General features: G+C 43.2%; 2 protein-coding genes across 2 annotated transcripts in view; both read left to right on the top strand.

Annotated features, from left to right (window-relative positions):
- The window catches only part of LOC308294311 (LHFPL tetraspan subfamily member 3 protein-like), a gene marked incomplete at both ends in the record, with an annotated part of 30,339 nt that overhangs the window by 9,672 nt on the left and 1,474 nt on the right, over positions 1-19,193 (top strand). The window contains one exon of the mRNA XM_080737039.1: positions 17,249-17,489. Coding sequence (XP_080593165.1) covers positions 17,249-17,489 — 241 coding nt within the window. The remainder of the gene's footprint in view (positions 1-17,248; positions 17,490-19,193) is intronic.
- LOC308293594 (cullin-1-like) lies at positions 9,011-11,398 on the top strand (the record flags this gene model as incomplete). Its single annotated transcript, XM_080736181.1, has 1 exon — positions 9,011-11,398. One exon carries the CDS (start codon positions 9,011-9,013, stop codon positions 11,396-11,398), a length of 2,388 nt encoding a protein of 795 aa, XP_080592307.1.

Raw genomic sequence — 19,193 nt, 5'->3', positions numbered from 1 at the left:
TTTGGGCTGGATTACATTTACTCTGATAACTTTTTTGCTAAGGCTCCAAAACAAGGTAAAATGGCGGGTTTCTATGACAACCGCAGATTACATTTTGGATAATCTTGGGCACCCGGTGTGTTAAAGGAGTTCACTATAAACAATGTTGTCAGTAATGCGTATTAGTCATTATCCACAATGAAAACTTTTACAATGCTGGCTCCCCAGGAGAAGGCTGTGTAGATTTGACCATGAGCTCAAATCATTGTATTTAAATAGACTAACATCTTAACAGTTTTACTGCCAGATTTTGTTATTTATTTATTGGGTTTTGTGCCAGCAAAAGCACCTTACCTTTGCAATGTTATAGATAAAGATGTATTCATTTTTTTTTCATCATTATTATTTTCTTTTCTCCTTAAATAGGTGTACTTTCGCTATACTAGCAGTAGAGGGCAGCCTCAATCAAGAATTAATTATGAAATGGCCGCGGTAGCCTACCGTCCGTCAAGACAGCTCAATCGCTACAGAGCAATAGACCCAGAGAAAATAACAAGGAAGAGTGTTGTTACTCCATTGATGCTAACGTCCAGTGGGTTTTTGAGAGCACTTTTACGGGAGCTGTCTCTACGGTACACACCCGCGCGACCCCTCATCAGTTTACAGACATCAAAACAAGGTACAAAAGAACGAGCCAAAGAACGTACAATTGGCATCGCGCCCCCGGGAAAAATGGGGCGAACGGGAACGTCCAAAGCGGTAAAAGAGTTAACGGTAAACACTCAAATCCCGCCCCATTCTGCCCTGTTACTATGGTGGTACAGATGACCCTGGGCAGATTGTTTTTATAGTGGCAGTGAATGGGGGGAGAGGGTATTTTCATTGCCTCATTATTGCAATTTAAAGTACCAAAGGAAAAACATCTACCGGTAGGTGATATTAATAAAAAGGGAAGACAAAGGTACAGTAGTTACATTGCAAAACAGGGGGTTTCCCCGAAAATATATGTTTTAATTTGTTTAATCCCAGTGGGACAGAATCACCATTGCAGATTCTTTTATAGTGGAAGTGCATGGGATTTTTCTTTTTTTCATAGCCTCATTACAGCTATATAAAGTACCCAAAAAAACACATCTACGTGATATTAATAAAAAGGGAAGAAAAAGGTACAGTAATTACATAGCAAAACAGTAGTTTTCCCCCGAAAATATATGTTTTAATTAGTTTAATCCTCTGGATCAGAGAGAGAATAGAAATAGAAAGAGAAAGCGCAGTGCATCTTGGGTAGGAAGATGACAGCCAGATTATAGTTCTCCTCACATAATAGGCTGGCTTTCGTAATTCTGCCCATTTAAAATATATGTACCCAATCGTAACTCTTAGTTATATTGATAAGGTCCATGTGAACTAGTTTGTTGAAGCTTATTCATTATATTGAGCGAAATCGCGATCACCTCGCGTGGCCGTACTAGACGCACGCCGTGTCGCGCAGTGCGGACCGTTGTTGAAAGCCTGAAGCAAATTCTCCACTGCACAAACTCCACCCCCGATAGCAAAAAGTGAATGGTTTTTTCTGGTTGGCCAGTCAGGGAGTCTCAGGGACCAATCAGAAGGCTGACAAACGGTGGATTGACGCAACAAAGTGAGTCTTTTTTAAGTCAAGGAGCAAAATAGCAGATACCGCATTGCACCCTTAATTAACATAGGAACACTCCCCCATGCCTTATATGCTGGGGAGTTTTAAAGTGTTTGCATTCGGCACAACTTGAATAATAGGATAGGATTGCACGTAAGATGGTGGCGTTATCACTTAATTAACGCATAAGACCTGGGAATAGGGCATGGTGTCTTTGAGCAAGACACTGAACCCTTCACTGCTCCTGATGTGTGTGTGCGCGCGTGCGTGCGTGCGTGCGTGTGCACATTTGTGTGTGACAAATTGCAATGTTTTGTGAGCTTGTAACATTTCAAAAGGTAGGCCTATAGGAAAAGTATATATATACACACACACACACACACACGCACACACACGCACGCGCGCACACACACACACACACACACACACATGCAGTATGGTTATACATGTATAGAACGCACACTGTACAGTACGGTATATGGTTCAGGATCATCACATCTGGGTCTGTTATGTAAGCATTCTGCACCACCATGGACAGTAATCATGTAGGCTACTTCTACTACTTCTAGTATTTCAGTTAATCTTTTTTAGTATCTGTACTTTACTTGAGTATTTGTACTTTTTGGGGTATTTATGACTGACTGATTGTCTTTCTGTCTGTCTGTCTGTCTGTCTGTCTGTCTGTCTGTCTGTCTGTCTGTCTGTCTGTCTGTCTGCCGACCGCACATACTGTGTATATACATATATCTTTATTGAAAGGATAACCCCTTGTGATATATCATCTCGTCTTCTAGAGGGTCCTTACATCTAGACTGTTAATCCATGTGATTATTACAGTATTGCCTATGACCTTGACCCTGACCCTAGAGGTCACAGTAACACTTTAAAAAGGTTTGTTGGACCACACATCTGATGTTTGTGTGTTTTTATTGCGTGAAATCAAATCCTGTTTGGAGCAGATGTGTTTTTCATGCTGCCCGAACATCAGTTATAAAGATGATTACTAGAGTAATATTCTCATTTCTCATGTTTCACATTGACCCAGTTTTTTTGCTTCTTTTTTCACCATATCAGGATGAGCAAATGTATGGTGTGTGATTTGTTTTCCGCTGATTTTCTTGCACATTTGTGAAGTCGTTTGTTTTAAAATATATAACTTGAGCCAAGACCCGCTACATTGGTGTGCAAGCAGGACTTAAACCCAAGACGGAAATAGCAAGACATGCCATCTCCGGTTTACTTCCCGTATCTGCGCGAAGTAGGTGGCTACCTTTTTAGGAGACCCGAAGCAGGTTGGAATCTATTATTTCCAATCGAGGGGTGAACATGAACACAGCTTCTGAACCATTCTTTAGCTCCATGGTCACTGAACTAAATATTGGACCTGATCGTCACAAGCCACACAATGTTTCCAAGATTTTCATACCAAAATGGCTTTTTTTCAGAGAGACAGAGAAAGTTTACTTTATTATCGACCTTTCTCTGTCCCAGCAACACACTCTCGCTCTAGCACCAGTAAACATGTTTTCTCATGCCAATAAAGCTCCTTTGAATTGAATTGAATTGTATGGGAATTCCCAGATATGGGCTAAATGTTGATGGGCATAAAAGGGATTATATTAGTGTGGTTGCCCTAATTTGCAAGAGTGACTTGTGTCGCGTCAATCACAATGGTTAAACTGACACAACATGATATAAGGGTATTCCCAGATATGGGCTTAATATTGATGGCATAAAAGGGATTCTATTGTATGGGCATTCCCAGATAGGGGCTTAATATTGATGGGCATAGAAGGGATTCTATTAGTGTGGCTGCCCTAACAGGGCATCATCTGGGAATCAGAGGTCGGGGACAGGGATCTCCATATATGGACATAAAAGGGACAAGGACGTAATTAACAGGGCATGAGAGGTCAGCTCCATATGGACATCTAGGTGATGATCCAGTCGTCTCCATGTACAACAATGTGATAATAATAATAATAATAAAACTTTATTTGTATAGCACCTTTCATGACATGAAATGCAGCTCAAAGCGCTTTACAGAGCAGAAAATGAAGCACAAGTGCTTAACAGAGAAACAGTAAAATAAAATAAAAAATACAGAATAAAAAGAAATAATTAAAATTATTACAATTAAGCAGAGAAATAACAATTTCAGAACAGTGCGGACGTCAATTAGCAGCACAGGGATTTAAAAATTTAGCTAAAAGCAAGAGTAAAGAAATAGGTCTTGAGCTGTGCTTTAAAGCTATCCACAGAGGCTGCCTGTCTTAGGTGTAGTGGGAGTTTATTCCAAGCTGTCGGTCCGTAGAAGCAGAAAGCTGCTTCACCATATTTTTCATATTTCATTGTTGGCGCCTCAAGTAGGTCTGCACTAGAGGACCTGAGTGGGCGGGTTGGAACATATCTATGCAGGCAGTCATAGAGGTACGAAGGTGCCAGACCATTTAGAGCTTTATAAACAAGTAAAAGTATTTTAAAATCAATCCTAAAAACAACCGGGAGCCAGTGTAGCGACGCTAAGACTGGAGTAATATGTTCTCTTATCTTAGTTTTAGTTAAAACTCTGGCTGCCGCATTTTGAACAAGTTGTAGTCTGTCAGTTGTTTTCTTTGGCAGACCAGAGAGAAGTGCGTTGCAGTAATCCAGCCGAGAGAAAACGAAAGCGTGGATCAGCGTTTTTGCATCGTTCAGCGACAGATAAGCTCTAATTCGTGCAATATTTCTAAGGTGAAAGAAGGCAATCTTCGTGACATGATTAATGTGTGTATTAAAATTTAATTCAGCATCAATGATCACCCCCAGGTTCTTTACAGAGGTGTTACTTTCTTTAGCCAGGTTACCAAGTCTACTTATTATTGATTCTCTTTGGGCAGTAGAACCAATTATGAGAACTTCTGTCTTGTCCTCATTTAGCTTGAGAAAGTTCTCACTCATCCAGCATTTTATGCTAGACACGCACGTCAGCAATGGGTCTAGAGCAGAGGGGTCATCCGGAGCCACCGAAAGGTACAACTGGGTGTCATCAGCATAGAAATGGAAATTCACACCGTGAGCGGAAATAAGTTCTCCCAGCGGCAGTATATAGAGGGAGAATAATAAAGGTCCAAGAATTGAGCCCTGTGGAATACCAGAGCAGATCTTGTGTTTGTTTGACTCAAAGTCAGCTAGATTAACAAAGTAGCTTCTGCCTGTTAGGTAAGAGTAAAACCAAGACAGAGCTGTGCCAGACAGTCCTACCCAGTGTTCGAGACGTTGTATTAGAATTGTATGGTCGATTGTGTCAAAAGCCGCCGTTAGGTCCAGCAGTAGGAGAACGGACACATCTTTGTTGTCAGCAGCCACCCTAAGATCATTAATAACTTTTACAAGTGCAGTTTCTGTGCTGTGTCCTTTCCTGAAGCCGGATTGGAATTTGTTGTGCACCTTATTGTTCTGCAGAAACACATCCAATTGATGAAAGATAATTTTTTCAAGGACCTTGCCCAGAAAAGGTAAATTAGAGATGGGTCTATAATTACCCAGCACGGACGGGTCAAGGTTGGGTTTCTTGAGTAAGGGTTTAACTACAGCCGTTTTCAGTGAGTCTGGAAAGACACCTGATTGTATAGAGCTATTTACTATTTTTAGGATATCTTCAATAACACAGTCTACAACCTCTTTGAGAAACGGCGTGGGTATTGCATCCAGCGAGCAAGAAGATGATGTCATTTGCGATATGGTTTTACGAAGTTCCTCTTCATCAATTGCACAAAATGATACTAGGCTCCCCCTAGATTTATCAACACTTTTACACATGGCACCATTAACCGCATTTGCATTTGTGACAGTATTATTCAGAATACCAGCTCGAATGTTCTCAATTTTGTTGTCAAAGAAGGATGCAAACTCATTACACTTTGCTTTAGAGGCAAGGAGTGACTGCTTGTAGGACTGGGGAGGGTTTAAAAGGCGTTCAATGGTAGAGAATAAGACCCTAGCATTGTTCTTATTGTCATTAATGATTCCGGAAAAATAGGCCTGCCTAGCCAGACGCATGGCTTTATTGTAGGCGGCTGTTGAAGACTTAAAAATCTGTAGGTGGATAGTTAGTTTATTTTTTCTCCAAGCTCGCTCTGCTCTGCGGCATTGTTTTTTGAGTGAACGTATATGATCGTTTATCCAGGGTGTCACTTTGGAGTTAAGTTTCTTTTTAGATTTCATAGGAGCTACTATATCCAGAGCTGACTCTAAGTTAAGATTAAAACGGTGAACCATATCATTTACTGAGTTAATATCAGGAAGAGGGGGTGAACATGCAAAATGGCAAGCAAACTCTTCTGCTGAAGAAGATCCGAAAAATCTCCTTTTTATAGTATATTCTCTGTTATTTCTTTCTAAATCGGAGACAGTCATATTAAAAGACAGTAAATAATGGTCTGATAGGTCAGGCTTAGCGATGATTCTGTCCATAGAAATATTTAGCCCTTTAGAGATCACAACATCAAGAGTGTGGCCTTGATTGTGGGTTGGCCCGGTAACATGCTGAACAAAATCAAGGGAATGCAATAATTGTACAAAACTCATAGCCATAAGATCTGTAACAATGTCTACATGTAGATTTGTATCGCCAGCAATAAGGGTTCTCTCATAGTCCGTGGAACAGATAGATAGAAGTTCTGATATTTCTGTAAGAAATAAGGATTTGCTACATTTTGGTGGGCGATATATCGTAATCATTAGAACAGAGGATTTACTCTCAAATAAGTTAGCTTGATATTCAAAGGATGAAAAACTTCCAAAATACAGGGGCTTGAATTTAAAAATATCAGAGAAAATGTATGCCAAGCCTCCGCCTCTTTTTCCTTCTCGCACTGATTGAATAAAATGATAGTTTGGTGGACAGGCGACGCCTAGTGCAACAGCTCCATCTGAGCCCAGCCATGTCTCTGTTAAAAAAATGATATCTAATTTTTCTTCACAGATTATATCATGTACAGAGGATGGCTTGTTTAAAAGTGACCTGATGTTAAAAAGTGCCAGGTTTATTTTATGACATTTTACTGTACTATAGCCCCTACAGGGAATGCACGTTAAATTAGCTAAATTAGCAGAGCCACTGCTTGTCCTGGACACTCTATTTGAAATTACAGTAGAAATGTTGTGAGCCTGCTTAATAAAAGCGCCTAGAGGAGCCTCGGGTCCAGATACGTTAGTTGCTGGGTATAATATCGGACCCAGCTGACATCAACGGCTGAACGTATTGTCCAGTTGGGAGGCCCGGGTCTTCTGTCGTTGTGGTCGTTGAGGGATGGGTGGGGGCGAAAGCACCCAGGCCACAGATTTCTGGGGCACGGCGGGGTCAATTTCAGGCGTTTTCAAGGATGGTGGTTGTGGAGCCGGGCGTTTGGCCTGTGGTGGTTGTGGCGCCGGGCCTTTGACCGGGCGTCTGGCCGGGGTCATTTTTAGCGCAGTGTTAATGAGTTCATTCATTCCATTCGTGAATTCTAGAAGAGGCATTGGAGATAGGGAGAAAGAGGAGGATTGGGGTGAAGGGGCATTGGTTGACTCATGGTTCGGGCCAGCCATGGCTGAGTCCATGGCTGTCGACTCTCCATTGTCTGTTAACAGTTCACTCTGTTCGGTTGTGCCAGCCCCCTCCTCTTCCTCTGTCAACTCTCCGTTGTCAGTTGCCAGTTCACTTTGCTCACGGTTTGGGCCAGCCACGGCTGAAGCAGAGAATCCACAAAACTCTTCTTCATTACTCTCCTCTTCAAACAATTCCCTGAGTAACCCCATCTCTGCATTCACTTTGGCAGAGATGGCGTCCATAATCAGTTCCTCGTCAGGGAGGGCAGGGACAACCGTAACTGTTGTTTTTAAATCTCCTCCGTTCGCCAGGGCCGTTCCCCCCTCGGCCGAGGGGGGCAATTCAGTAACCATAACACCATCTCTTGTTATGGATTCTTCGTGGGTAGCAGATAGGAGTTGTTCATCACAATCTGTTGTTTTGGATTGTTGTGTTCCGGCCAAGGTCAGAGCATGGAAAACATTCTGCATAAACAACTTTGTTGCCGTGCATCTGCGAAGAGGTGTCTTCTATCGAAGAAAAAACTGAAGTTGTCAATAAAATGCACATTTTTGTCAGTGCATGCAGCTAAAAGCCATTTGCTCAGAGAGAACAATCTGCTGAAATTCTCGTCTGTGCCTTTCATAGGCGGTAGGGGACCACTGATGCATAGCTCTATGTCGCTGTTCAGGGAGCTCAATGTGTTGAATAGAGCCCTGAAATTCCCCTTTAAGATTTCTGACTGTTTTTCTTCTGTGTCACATGTGCCAGTATGTAGGATCAGGGTTTTCACTGTTTGGTGTTTGTTGACAAGATCCAGAATTCTGTCATTCATGTCAGAGATTGTGTCTTTGGGAAAACAAATAACTTTTGCCTTCCTCTTTCTTATGCTTTTGACACCTTTTAAAGCAGCATCGCCCACAATCAAAATGTCAGGATCAGTCACTGAGGTGGTTCTTACCCTGCTGGGTGGGACGTTCTCTCTGTCAACAGGGGGACTTCGGGGGGCTTCTAGCAGCTGTTCTGTTAGCCAGCTAGGGGAGATGCTACCCCTGTCATCGGAGGGGCGTCTTTGGTCCTCGGCCAGTGGCATGAATCTATTAGCCAGCTGCACACTTGGTGTTTGTGGAGATTGGACGTTGTTTGTCTTTTTAGCAGCGTTTTTCCCCTTGGCAGTAGTCATTTATGAAGGGGGGTCGAAGCAGCGCTGTGCCGGGGTAATGCCGGCCATTCGTCGGTGATAAGACGACTTTGGGAGGGTGTCCTGCCTGTCGTCCGTTCTTTCATCTTTGGCTTTTCACCAAGGGAATTCCAGGCGAGTGGTTTATCCAGTCTTCGGGTTTGTTTTAATTGGAATATTTCCGTTTCAAGCACTGCAATCCTCTGAAGCAGTTTCTGATAAACCCCTGTTGAAATGGTAGGGCCGGCCATCTTGATAGCTAGATGCCACGTATCCAGTCACCAAGTGAAAAAAATAGTATATTGCAGTACAGCAAAAAACAATCCCGGAGGTTTTATAAGTATCCAGGATCCATTTGTAGTTTCTCAAAGAAAAAAAGAAAAATAAAACATCAGTATCAGCAGAAGAATGTAAGCATAAGCGAGCGTAAGCGGGAGCAAGCAGCGACACGTCCACACTGTAGGAGAGCCAGTGCTATTACAACAATGTGACATCAGAGCCATGTTCTGGTCGAGACTATATAAGGCTTTTGGCAAGGCGAGCCACGATAGCTATTAGTCTCTGCTTCCACTGAACAGGACTTCAACATGCTACGAAAGAGACAGAGGTACAAGTAATGACAATAGAAATACAAGCGGATTATCCTATGGTCCAACCAAACGCCATGGAAGCAGACAGTTTCCCTGTGGTCCAGCCTCATGCTTTCTGGGGAGCATACCAGAGCATGTTTGGTGTGAAGCTGGACCAGATCTGGCCTGAGCTGCAGGCCGGGCTCCAACAGGTTTACGGGCTTAACAACGTTAATAAGCCACGCTACATGGAACTCCACAGACTGGTGTCTACCTATTGTAGCAGTGTGCAGGAGGACACGGTCACCACAAACCCACACGTATGTAGCTATGCAGGTATAGAGCTCTACAAGAGAATCAGAGCGTTCCTCCAGAACTACGTAACCCTTCTGGTTCAGGATGGAGAAGACCTGAAGGAGGAGCGTCTGCTGCGGTTCTACACAGAGACGTGGGAGAACTATTGCAGATCCAGCAAAGTTCTCAACGGCATCTGCGCCTACCTCAACAACCACTGGGTCCCAAGGCAGCTCTATGAGCAAGACAACAAAGGCGTCTATGAGATCTACCGGCTTGCCTTGGTCACATGGAGGGAGTGTTTCTTTGGAGCCCTCAACAAACAGGCTACAAATGCGGCCCTGAAGCTGATCGAGGAGGAGAGAAACGGAGGAAGCATCGACGGCAGTCTCGTCAGTGGCGTGGTTCAGTCTTACATTCAGCTGGGTCAGAGTGAAGAAGACGATGTCACCAAGAGCTCATCACTGTCTGTGTTCAAAGAGTATTTTGAGTGTCAGTTCCTCAGCGACACAAATCGCTTCTACGCACGAGAGAGCGAAGAGCTACTGCAAAATAATGCATTCACAGAGTACATGAAGAAGGCTGAGGCTCGTCTGCTGGAGGAACAGCGTCGTGTCCAGGTGTACCTCCATGGCTCCAGTTTGAATAAACTTACAACGACATGTGAACAGGTGCTTATAGAGAAACACCTGGAGATCTTCCACAAAGAGTTCCATAAGCTTCTTGGTGAGTTTCAGAAGCTTCTGGATGCTGACAATGATAAAGACAACAATAATGTTTGCCACCTTGAACTGATCCTGAACCACCTTGGAAGGACGTACAGGTTGGTGTCTCGTGTCCCGCACGGCCTGGAGGAGCTGAAGAGACTTATGGAGACTCACATCCACAGCCAAGGCCTGGTCGCCATCGAGGCGTGCGCAGAAGCTGCTCTCAGTGACCCTCAGGTTTATGTCCAGACTATGCTGGACGTTCATAAGAAGTACATCACTCTGGTCACGTCTGCCTTCAACAATGACGTCGGCTTTGTGGCCGCCTTCGACAAGGCTTTTTGTCGCTTCGTTAACGGCAACTCGGTCACCACTATGGCTCAGTCCTCCAGCAAGTCCCCTGAACTACTGGCCGGATATTGTCACTCGCTGCTTACAAAGAGCTCCAGAATCTCGGAGGAGGAAGAACTGAAGGACACGCTCAACCAACTCGACAAAGTGACAGAGCTTTTCAAGTACATCGATGACAAAGACGTCTTCGAGGACTACTATTATAGGAAACTAGCTAAACGGCTGGTCAACCAGAACAGCGCCAGTGACGACGTTGAGCTTAGCGTGATCAAGAAACTAAACTGCGGGTTTAATCACAAATTGCAGACAATGTTCAAAGACATCGCACTCAGCAGAGACGTCACGGAACAGTTCAAGAAACACATTTCCAACTTGGAGCCGCTGGAGCTGGACTTTAGCATCCAGGTTTTGACCACTGCCTCCTGGCCCTACAAGCCTCCCCGTTCCAACTCACTCTCACTGCCCTCTGAGTTGGAGCGGAGCTCCCAGCGGTTCACCGCCTTCTACGCCAGCAGACACGCGAAGCGTCAACTCACCTGGCTGTACCAGCTGTCTACGGGGGAGCTGGTGACCAACTGCTTCGAGAACAGATACACTTTGAACGTGTCTGCGTTCCACATGACCGTTCTCCTGCAGTACAACGCGGAGCTTGTGTGCAGCGTCCGGCAGCTCTCTGACAACACATGCATCCGAGCGGACATCCTCGCGCAGGTGTTGCAGAGCTTGTTGAAATCCAAGCTGCTGGTGCTTGATGACGGGAAAGCAAACGCGGAGGAGGACACAGACTTAAAGCCAGAGACTCTCCTCAGTCTCAACCAGGGATTCAAGAACAAGAAGCTGCGGGTGAACTTCATCGCCCCCGCGAAGCTGGAGCGACAGCAGGAGCAGGAGATGACGCAGCAGAACACGGAGCTGGAGCGCAGGCAGCACATCCAGGCGGCCATCGTGAGGATCATGAAGACGCGGAGGACGCTGAAGCATCAGCAGCTCGTGGCCGAAGTGCTGCAGCAGCTGTCCTCCCGCTTCATACCCCGAATCGACGCTATCAAGAAATGCATCGACATCCTGATGGAGAGGGAGTACATGGACAGAGAGGAGGGAGATAACGACACGTACCGCTACCTTGCCTAAACACCTGGACATGTACCGCTACCTGGCCTAAACACCTGGACACATACAGCTACCTGTCCTAAACACCTGGACAGACAACGCTACCTGGCCTAAACATTTATTTTTTTACGCTAGTATACTATTCTTTTTCTACTCAAGTAAAATAAAACACCTGGACAGACAACCTGATTTTTTTAAGCTAGTACTATTCTATTTCTATTCTAATTTCTAAAATAATGTTCTATTTTTGAGCGGTGCTAGCCGCTCCAATACGTGACTTTGTGAGTAACATGCTGATATGTATTTGAGCGGTGCTGTGTATTTCTGATTGGACAATATGCCCCCTGTGACATCATGTGGGTCTATACTGTACATCATCATCATACGTCTTCAAAGTGCCATCATACTCAAACCTTTACTTTCTTCAGGAACTATTTTCTTGTGTGAAGTGTGAAGTGAGCACTGCTCACTTCACATAGATGTGATCTTTATATTGGCCATTACTTTAACTTAAACCTGAGTACTTCTTCCAACACTGCCAGCAACTGGAGCAGAAATAGATGTTCACATCTTTCAGAGAGGAGAGAGAGAGAGAGAGAGAGAGAGAGAGAGAGAGAGAGAGAGAGAGAGAGAGAGAGAGAGAGAGAGAGAGAATACAAATGAGAGAGAGATTAGATATGGTTACTATAAGATACTACTCAAAGGGACTGGTTGTCCGAGTCTAAGACCCTCTAAGAAAGGGGTCTCTCCGGGTGAGAGCTGGTCAAGGAACCTGAAGGTTGAATGCAATTATATAATTGGGAAGTTGTGTCTTGGAGGTAAGCGAGGAGTGGAGTACATACGCAGGGTGTGGAGATTTTGAGGGCGTATTCGACAGGCATGGCATAGTGGCATATTCATAGATCCTGGAATTCTCCAAGTAAGCAACTTGCTGCATATTGGCTGTCTCTCTCCCTTGAGCATTTTTTGTGAGAGTGTTTGTAGCCTCCAGGCTACAAACACTAGCACTGCGAGGCCGTTTCAGACTGAAATTACAAAATAAAATGACGAAAAATAAAATGATATTTCACTACGTCTTTAAAAACATGGCAGACTAGTAAGCAACACAGCTGCACCTAAACTATTCATAATGAGTGTTAGATTTTCATAGGTGTGTCCAGAGCCATATAGGGCATGTCGATGTGCAAGCATGATAAGACAGTATTGACAGACACCTAAAATCTAACACAACCATTGATTTTTGTTTATTAGCTGCAGCGGTTTACTATAAGGTGTAATGTAATGTAATGCAGCCTGCCATGTTTTCACTCTGTATAATACCCCTTTAACCTGTACTGGAAAAACTAACTACAAAATCACCCTAGGCTTTAATGTGTGGAATATAATAAACACTGCCAGGTATTAATTGATTAATTAATTAATTCGCCTCTGCCAGTTTTTCAGTGTTTTTACCTTATATGCATGACAAACGTGCATATCTCCTCGTATGGGCCGTTCTGTCCGTGACTCCATACATGGAGATCCGTGCTACAGACATACCGGTACACACAAATCCAGAAGTAACAAAAACACACACACACCCCTTTGGTGTCTATGTGTGCACGTGCCTGGTTTTTGCCTGGCTTGAACCCCAGACCTTTTATCCATCTGTGAAAAGTGCCCTCTCCAGACCATGAATGCAAGTAGTGAAAATAGCCGAGGACAAAATGAAAACATTTTAAAACTCATCTTTTCTTTTCTCTAATTACAATCTAAGAAAATATGAACCCTTGTTGTAAAAAAACAAAGTTGTCCTTTAATGAAGTCACTCGTCTATTTACCATAAACATCCCATCCCAGCATCTGAATAGTTCGCACTTTGATGTCTTCAGTGAAGGACTCATGTCTAAGATGCATAGGTCATCAGCTGTGTAATCGCCCTAAAGTCTAGAGGATGATACGATCTCCCACGGGGCAACAGATCATCACATATGTCGGATATGGGCCTTCTTCCAGGATTGAATTTCCACAAAATATTTACGTTCCTGTCATAACCAGATAAGCAGTAGTGGGGCGCCCGCTGGCCTACCGGTCCGGGCGCATACCACTTAGGCATTGCCACATAGGCATGGATGCCTGGCGGCGTTGCTGGATCGATTCCCGCATTTCACTCCCCGTCTATCCCCCCCATTTAATGACAGCCTACTGTCCTATCAATAAAAGCATAAAAGCCCAAAAACTAATCTTAAAAAAATATATATATATATAAGCTGTAGTAAATGCAGCTACATCCGAATATGGAGTGTGTTGTCTGATGTTGTCATGGCATCATCAGGCACAAACAAATCAGTCAGCAGCTCCATAGGCTATATGACAAACAAAATAGCGAGCGTGACAACAGCCCCTGGGGTTTGGAGTGGCATTTCCCTCCACTCCACTCCGCTCGTATTCTCTTGCCCCTATATCACTTTGTGTCCCTCTGTCTAGCGTTGCCTTCCCAGCACAAAACAGCACAGAAAAGGAGCAACATCTGCTGGAGTGTCCGGAGATGTTGAAATAAGACAGTCTCCTCAGGCAATAATACAGCCTATGGGTGCCTTCCTGTAAAGAGAGTGTTTTCAGGCCAGTCCAGTTGGTCAGACATGATAGATTTTTAAGTAGACAACGACAGCGAGAGTTTGGTTTCTCCTGCGTATGTGCGTGTGTATGCGTGTATGCGTTCGCACGTGAGTGTGTGTGTGTGTGTGCGTGCGTGTGTGTGTGAGAGAGAGAGAGAGAGAGAGAGAGAGTATGCAGTATGACTGCAGTGTACCACTCTGTATTCTGATGTGTTTCAGTGCTACTGAAGACTGCAGTGTTACTGTAACAAGCTGCAGCTTGTGTGTGTGTGTGTGTGTGTGTGTGTGTGTGTGTGTGTGAGAGAGAGAGAGATAGAGAAAGAGAGAGAGAGAGAGAGAGAGATAGAGCGAGAGGTATTACTATACTTAGGATACTTTGAGGTCCAAACATGGAGATGGAACATCCTTCTAGTTCAGTGGGTTTCTCAGGGTTGTTTTTTAGAAGTTACAATGAGGATAAAATTTACTTTCAGCGTCAGCGTTAAGATGGGGTTAGATTTAGGGGGGTAGGGTTTAGATTTAGTGGTTGGGGCTGACAGTGACATGCACATGATCCCATTAACTAGAACAAAGACACAGCTCTTGGCGACGGCGGTTGTGGCTTGCCTACCGGCCTGGTTTTGACTTGTTCTGCCAGTGGTGTGTGTGTGTGTGTGTGTGAGGGCAGCCAGGAAACGTAAGAAAGGAGGACAAGGAGGTGGGGAGGGGTGTGTTGACAGTACAGAGGAATTGTGCACTGAATTTGAATAAAGCTCGACACGACCAGCTTTATTCAAATCTTGTGCGTGCATGAGCTCTTGAAACCAATGAAATCAGTGCTGCTCTGCTGCGTGTAGGTGCGGTTATGGGATACAAATATGACGGTTCTCAAAGAGAAGACTTACTTGTAACAGACTATTTCTACATTGCAGTAGGCTGTTGATACTTTTACTTTTGCGGCAAATATGTTGAAAATAAAATGTAGAATTGAAAGAGCACAATTCACAAATTATTGTTATACGGTATTATTGTTTCTTATAATCAAAGTAAGTGCTCACAGAAAATAAAATAAAAAACAACCTTGCAACATATTTCTGTTATTGTTTGACCCATTCTGGCTCTGAGTTGTACCCAATGGGTCCATTTGGTTACGTAGCCTATACTCTCCCAGAGTTAAATGATTACTCCACCGCCTGTCACGATTATGACATTTTACATGACGATACATTTTCACTCAAATGATTGTGATTAAAGATTTAATTGTGTTTTTGTCGTTGATAATTACATTTCTGTTTGGCATGTAGGCTTTGAAGCTGCACATGGCAGATATGACACATAAATAAAGAAATTACTGACATTTTTATACTTAATAAAAACATTCATTGTGGAAATAGCCGATACCACATCACCAGCCAATACCATAAACTGCTAGTTCATTGTCAATGCATACTCCATGCTTTTTTTATTCAATGATCAAAAGATGCCTCTTCATGGGATCCATAATGAAATATAGGATACAGTACCAAACAGCCATTTTATACGTGGAATACAGCACCGCCTAGTGCGCCCAATAGACACACCTACACGCAGAGCCGAGGCGCACGGGAGACGCACGGGTGGCGCACGGGTGACGCACAGAATTGCGTTCCTGTGCGTTTTTACGGCGTGCATAATGTCCCGGTGTGAAACCGAGTTTAGAGAGAGTGTGAACAGCACGCACGCACGTGTGCGCACAGCACAGCAAACACAGACACATACACACACACACAGAGCGGAGTTGGGGGGGGAAGGAAAAAGTTGTCAGCAAAAGTTTGGGGCGATAACGAAGCGAGGAGTGTGTTGTATTATTAATGTGCAATGCACTCTGGGTAATGGTGTAGTCAGCTCATTTTGCACTGCAGAGCGGCGTGCTACTCGCACGCACATGCACACACGCACGCGCGCACACACACACACACACGCTTCACAGAAAAAGACAGATTCTGTCCTCGGGGTGTAAAAGAGAGTGCTGTGGCTGAAACGATAATTCCACTTATTTTTACTTTAACACTCAAATCACACATCATGGTCAAGCAGGTTCACAATCACAACATAATTTAGACTTCAGCATTAATGATGCGACGGTTACATACTGTACATACAGCAATAGGGAATATACACTATCATTTATACAGTTATACAGTTTGTTCAAATCTCCATTGCATGATTCCAAAGTTGAGTAAATATGTGAGTCCTGTTATTGCTTGAAAACCCGAGCTTTTCCAAATGCAACACATTCATCAACAATTTTTTGTTTCATATTGTGATGTATGAAGTAACATTTTTCTGTTTAAGTTCTGTATGGGACAGCATTTTTACTGGATTTATTTTTTTTATTTTTACATTGGTTGTATGTATGCTATTGGGGTGTATGATCTACCCAGATGGATGGTAAGACTATTTCCCAGAGGAATCCACTGGGAAGCTGTTCTTTTTTTTCTCTCCAAAAATCCCAAAAAGTATAAAAATGTGTAAAGAGAAAGGTACAAGCACTAATAACTGGATAAAGCTGAAAAAGTGGAAGTTGGAACGGAATTTCTAGCTCAAAGAATGTGGAAGCAGTAGAATGCAAAAAAAAAAAAAAAAAAAAGGTGGCGGAATAAACATAAATTGAGGACAACTCAAAAGCGAGCCCACAAATATTTTTGCATATCGTCACTGTCGGGAAGAAACCTCCTATCTCCAAGCTTCAAAATAGCATGTTCTTTCGTAAATTAAAGCCCTACTTCATCATACAAGAGGGTCGCACAAAATTAGTGAAAATGAAACATTTTTAAAGTGATAAATAAAAACGGTTTTGGACATAGATAGATAGATACCCAACCTTTGTTATCCCACGGGGGAAATTCAGTTGCCCAGAGGCAGCACAGCAAGTTACAAAGAGAAAAGAAAAAAGAGTACTGTTAGTGTACAGTCAAAAAAAGCAAGGCACAAAAGAATAAGAATATATACAGTACATGAAGTGACCAAGAAACATTCAACGCTCATAAGTGATACGTTACACACAAAAAAGCAATACACAAAGCAAACAACTTAACAAAGCAGTGCCAAACAAAGGTGTGCAAACAGTCAATGCTAGTCAGTGCAACACAAGTATCTCACCGCCATATCAACACAGCAATAGTACTCGATTCAACCAACACAACCCAATAGTGCAGGGCCAAACCACACAACCCAATAGTGCAGGGCCAAACCACCCGACAACAACCCTAACCCGACAACAACAATATATATTTATTTTTTATACATTTGACAGGGATATGTCTGGTGCTGGGCTGTATGATCTACCCAGACGGCTGGGACAGCGACACGGTGCGCCGGATGTGCGGGGAGCAGACGGACAAGTACAGCCTGGGAGCGTGCTCCGTGCGCTGGGCCTACATCCTGGCCATCATGGGCATCCTGGACGCGCTCATCCTCTCCTTCCTGGCCTTCGTCCTGGGCAACAGGCAGGACGGACTTATGACCGAGGAACTGCTGGCTGAAAGCAAAGGTCAGTGTGCCTCTTAAAACCCATTTAGGCCTAGAATTATGTAATGCTTTAACTATTGAAAAATAGCAGAAATACAAGCTCACAGCCCGGCATTGCAAGCTTGTAGACCTGCTATTTTTGAGGGGAAAAAAAACTTTTGAATTTTGATCCGATTCTATATGTGTCTTTTGAATCCTTCTAAGGTTTTTTGAAAAACCCATGTTTCTATGTCAGTGGTCACTGGCCAGATAAAGGGCGAGGTTGCAGGTCGCCCTGAGGCGTCTTACTAGTAGCTCTATCTGTCTGTCTGTCTTTCTGTACATCCTTCTGTCCATCCGTCCGTCCTCTAACTGTAAAAGTGTTGCCACATAGATACATTATTTAAATCTTTCTCTTTTTTAAGAGCGTATACATTTCATATTTACGGCACGAGGAGGGAGAGAGAGAGAGAGAGAGAGAGAGAGAGAGAGAGAGAGAGAGAGAGAGAAATAGAGAGACAGAGGGGGAGAATACAAATGACAGTGAGATAAGAGAGAGCAGATATTGTTATAGTTTATAATTCAGATGTTTATCCAGAGTGACAAACTGTTCATCAGAGTGATCATCATTTACAACAGTCCAGAAGGATTATCTGTTTCTCACTCATAGAGTGTTTTCAGTGAAATGTGATATACAAGATACTCTAGTCTAGTCGATAAACCACAAGGTAAATGTTCACATAAATAGAGTGCAATGAAAACAATGAATTGCCAGAAAGTAACTAACACCAGGCAAACAATGAACCTAGCAAAACAGCATGCTGTCTAAGGGTGCGTTTGGAAATGCGCACCGGGTGTGTGCTCAGTGTAGTGAGTGCAGTGGGCGGTAAAGTTATAGTGTGGCTTATTTACGAACGACCAGTTAAGAGGCAGCTGTGCGCTTTTTCAGTCAGAAAACGTTCTTAAAAGCAGCAGTTGCTAACGTAACGTTGCTATTGATAGGTAATTTAATTCATAACATTGGCCTACCTGCTGTTAGTTTACACGTTGATGCGTGTGTAACAATAAAGCCCAAAGGACCAATAAACAACATGGCACACCAGTGTGTTGAGTGCGCACCCTAAATAACATTCTGTACACTTGAAACTATACGATAGCAGGAAAACAATGACTCTAGCATCTGTCTAAACAGCATGCTATCTATAACATTTTGAATGCGATCTATTCGTTATAACAGGAATCAAGGGTCAGATATGAACCGACTAAAGTATATATAAACATATTGTCGCCAGGTGGAAACCTTGTATGTTCTTGTGTGGCGAATGTGAAATACGAAAAAGTATAACAAATAAAAAGTAAATGATCACATAAATGATTACATAAATATTAGGGCTGGGACTTTGACTGATTAATTGCGATTAAAAAAAATTACGCATTTTAATCACACTTAGTTTTTGTACCACAGAACCCTCAGTTTCGGGCATACTGATCATAGCGATGCACCAACCAAGAAGAGACAACAAACACAAATGGAGAAGTAGCCGATCAGAGCGCTTTGCTTGGCCCAGTGGATGCGAAATTTAGATTAAAAAAACTCACTTGTTGATTCACTCGTACAACAAATGTGTTTTTCTTGAAAAACATGCTTCTCGGGTCAAATATTAATATGCGATTAATATGCGATTAATTGCGATTCATTAATTACAAAGCCTGTAATTAATTCGATTATGTTTTTAATCGCATCCCAGCCC

Source organism: Nannobrachium achirus (assembly GCF_963921795.1).
Source record: "Nannobrachium achirus genome assembly, chromosome: 11".
In the NCBI taxonomy this organism is placed as follows: domain Eukaryota; kingdom Metazoa; phylum Chordata; class Actinopteri; order Myctophiformes; family Myctophidae; genus Nannobrachium; species Nannobrachium achirus.
The sequence above is the reverse complement of the archived record's forward strand: the minus strand, read 5'-3'. Positions and strand labels throughout refer to the sequence as shown.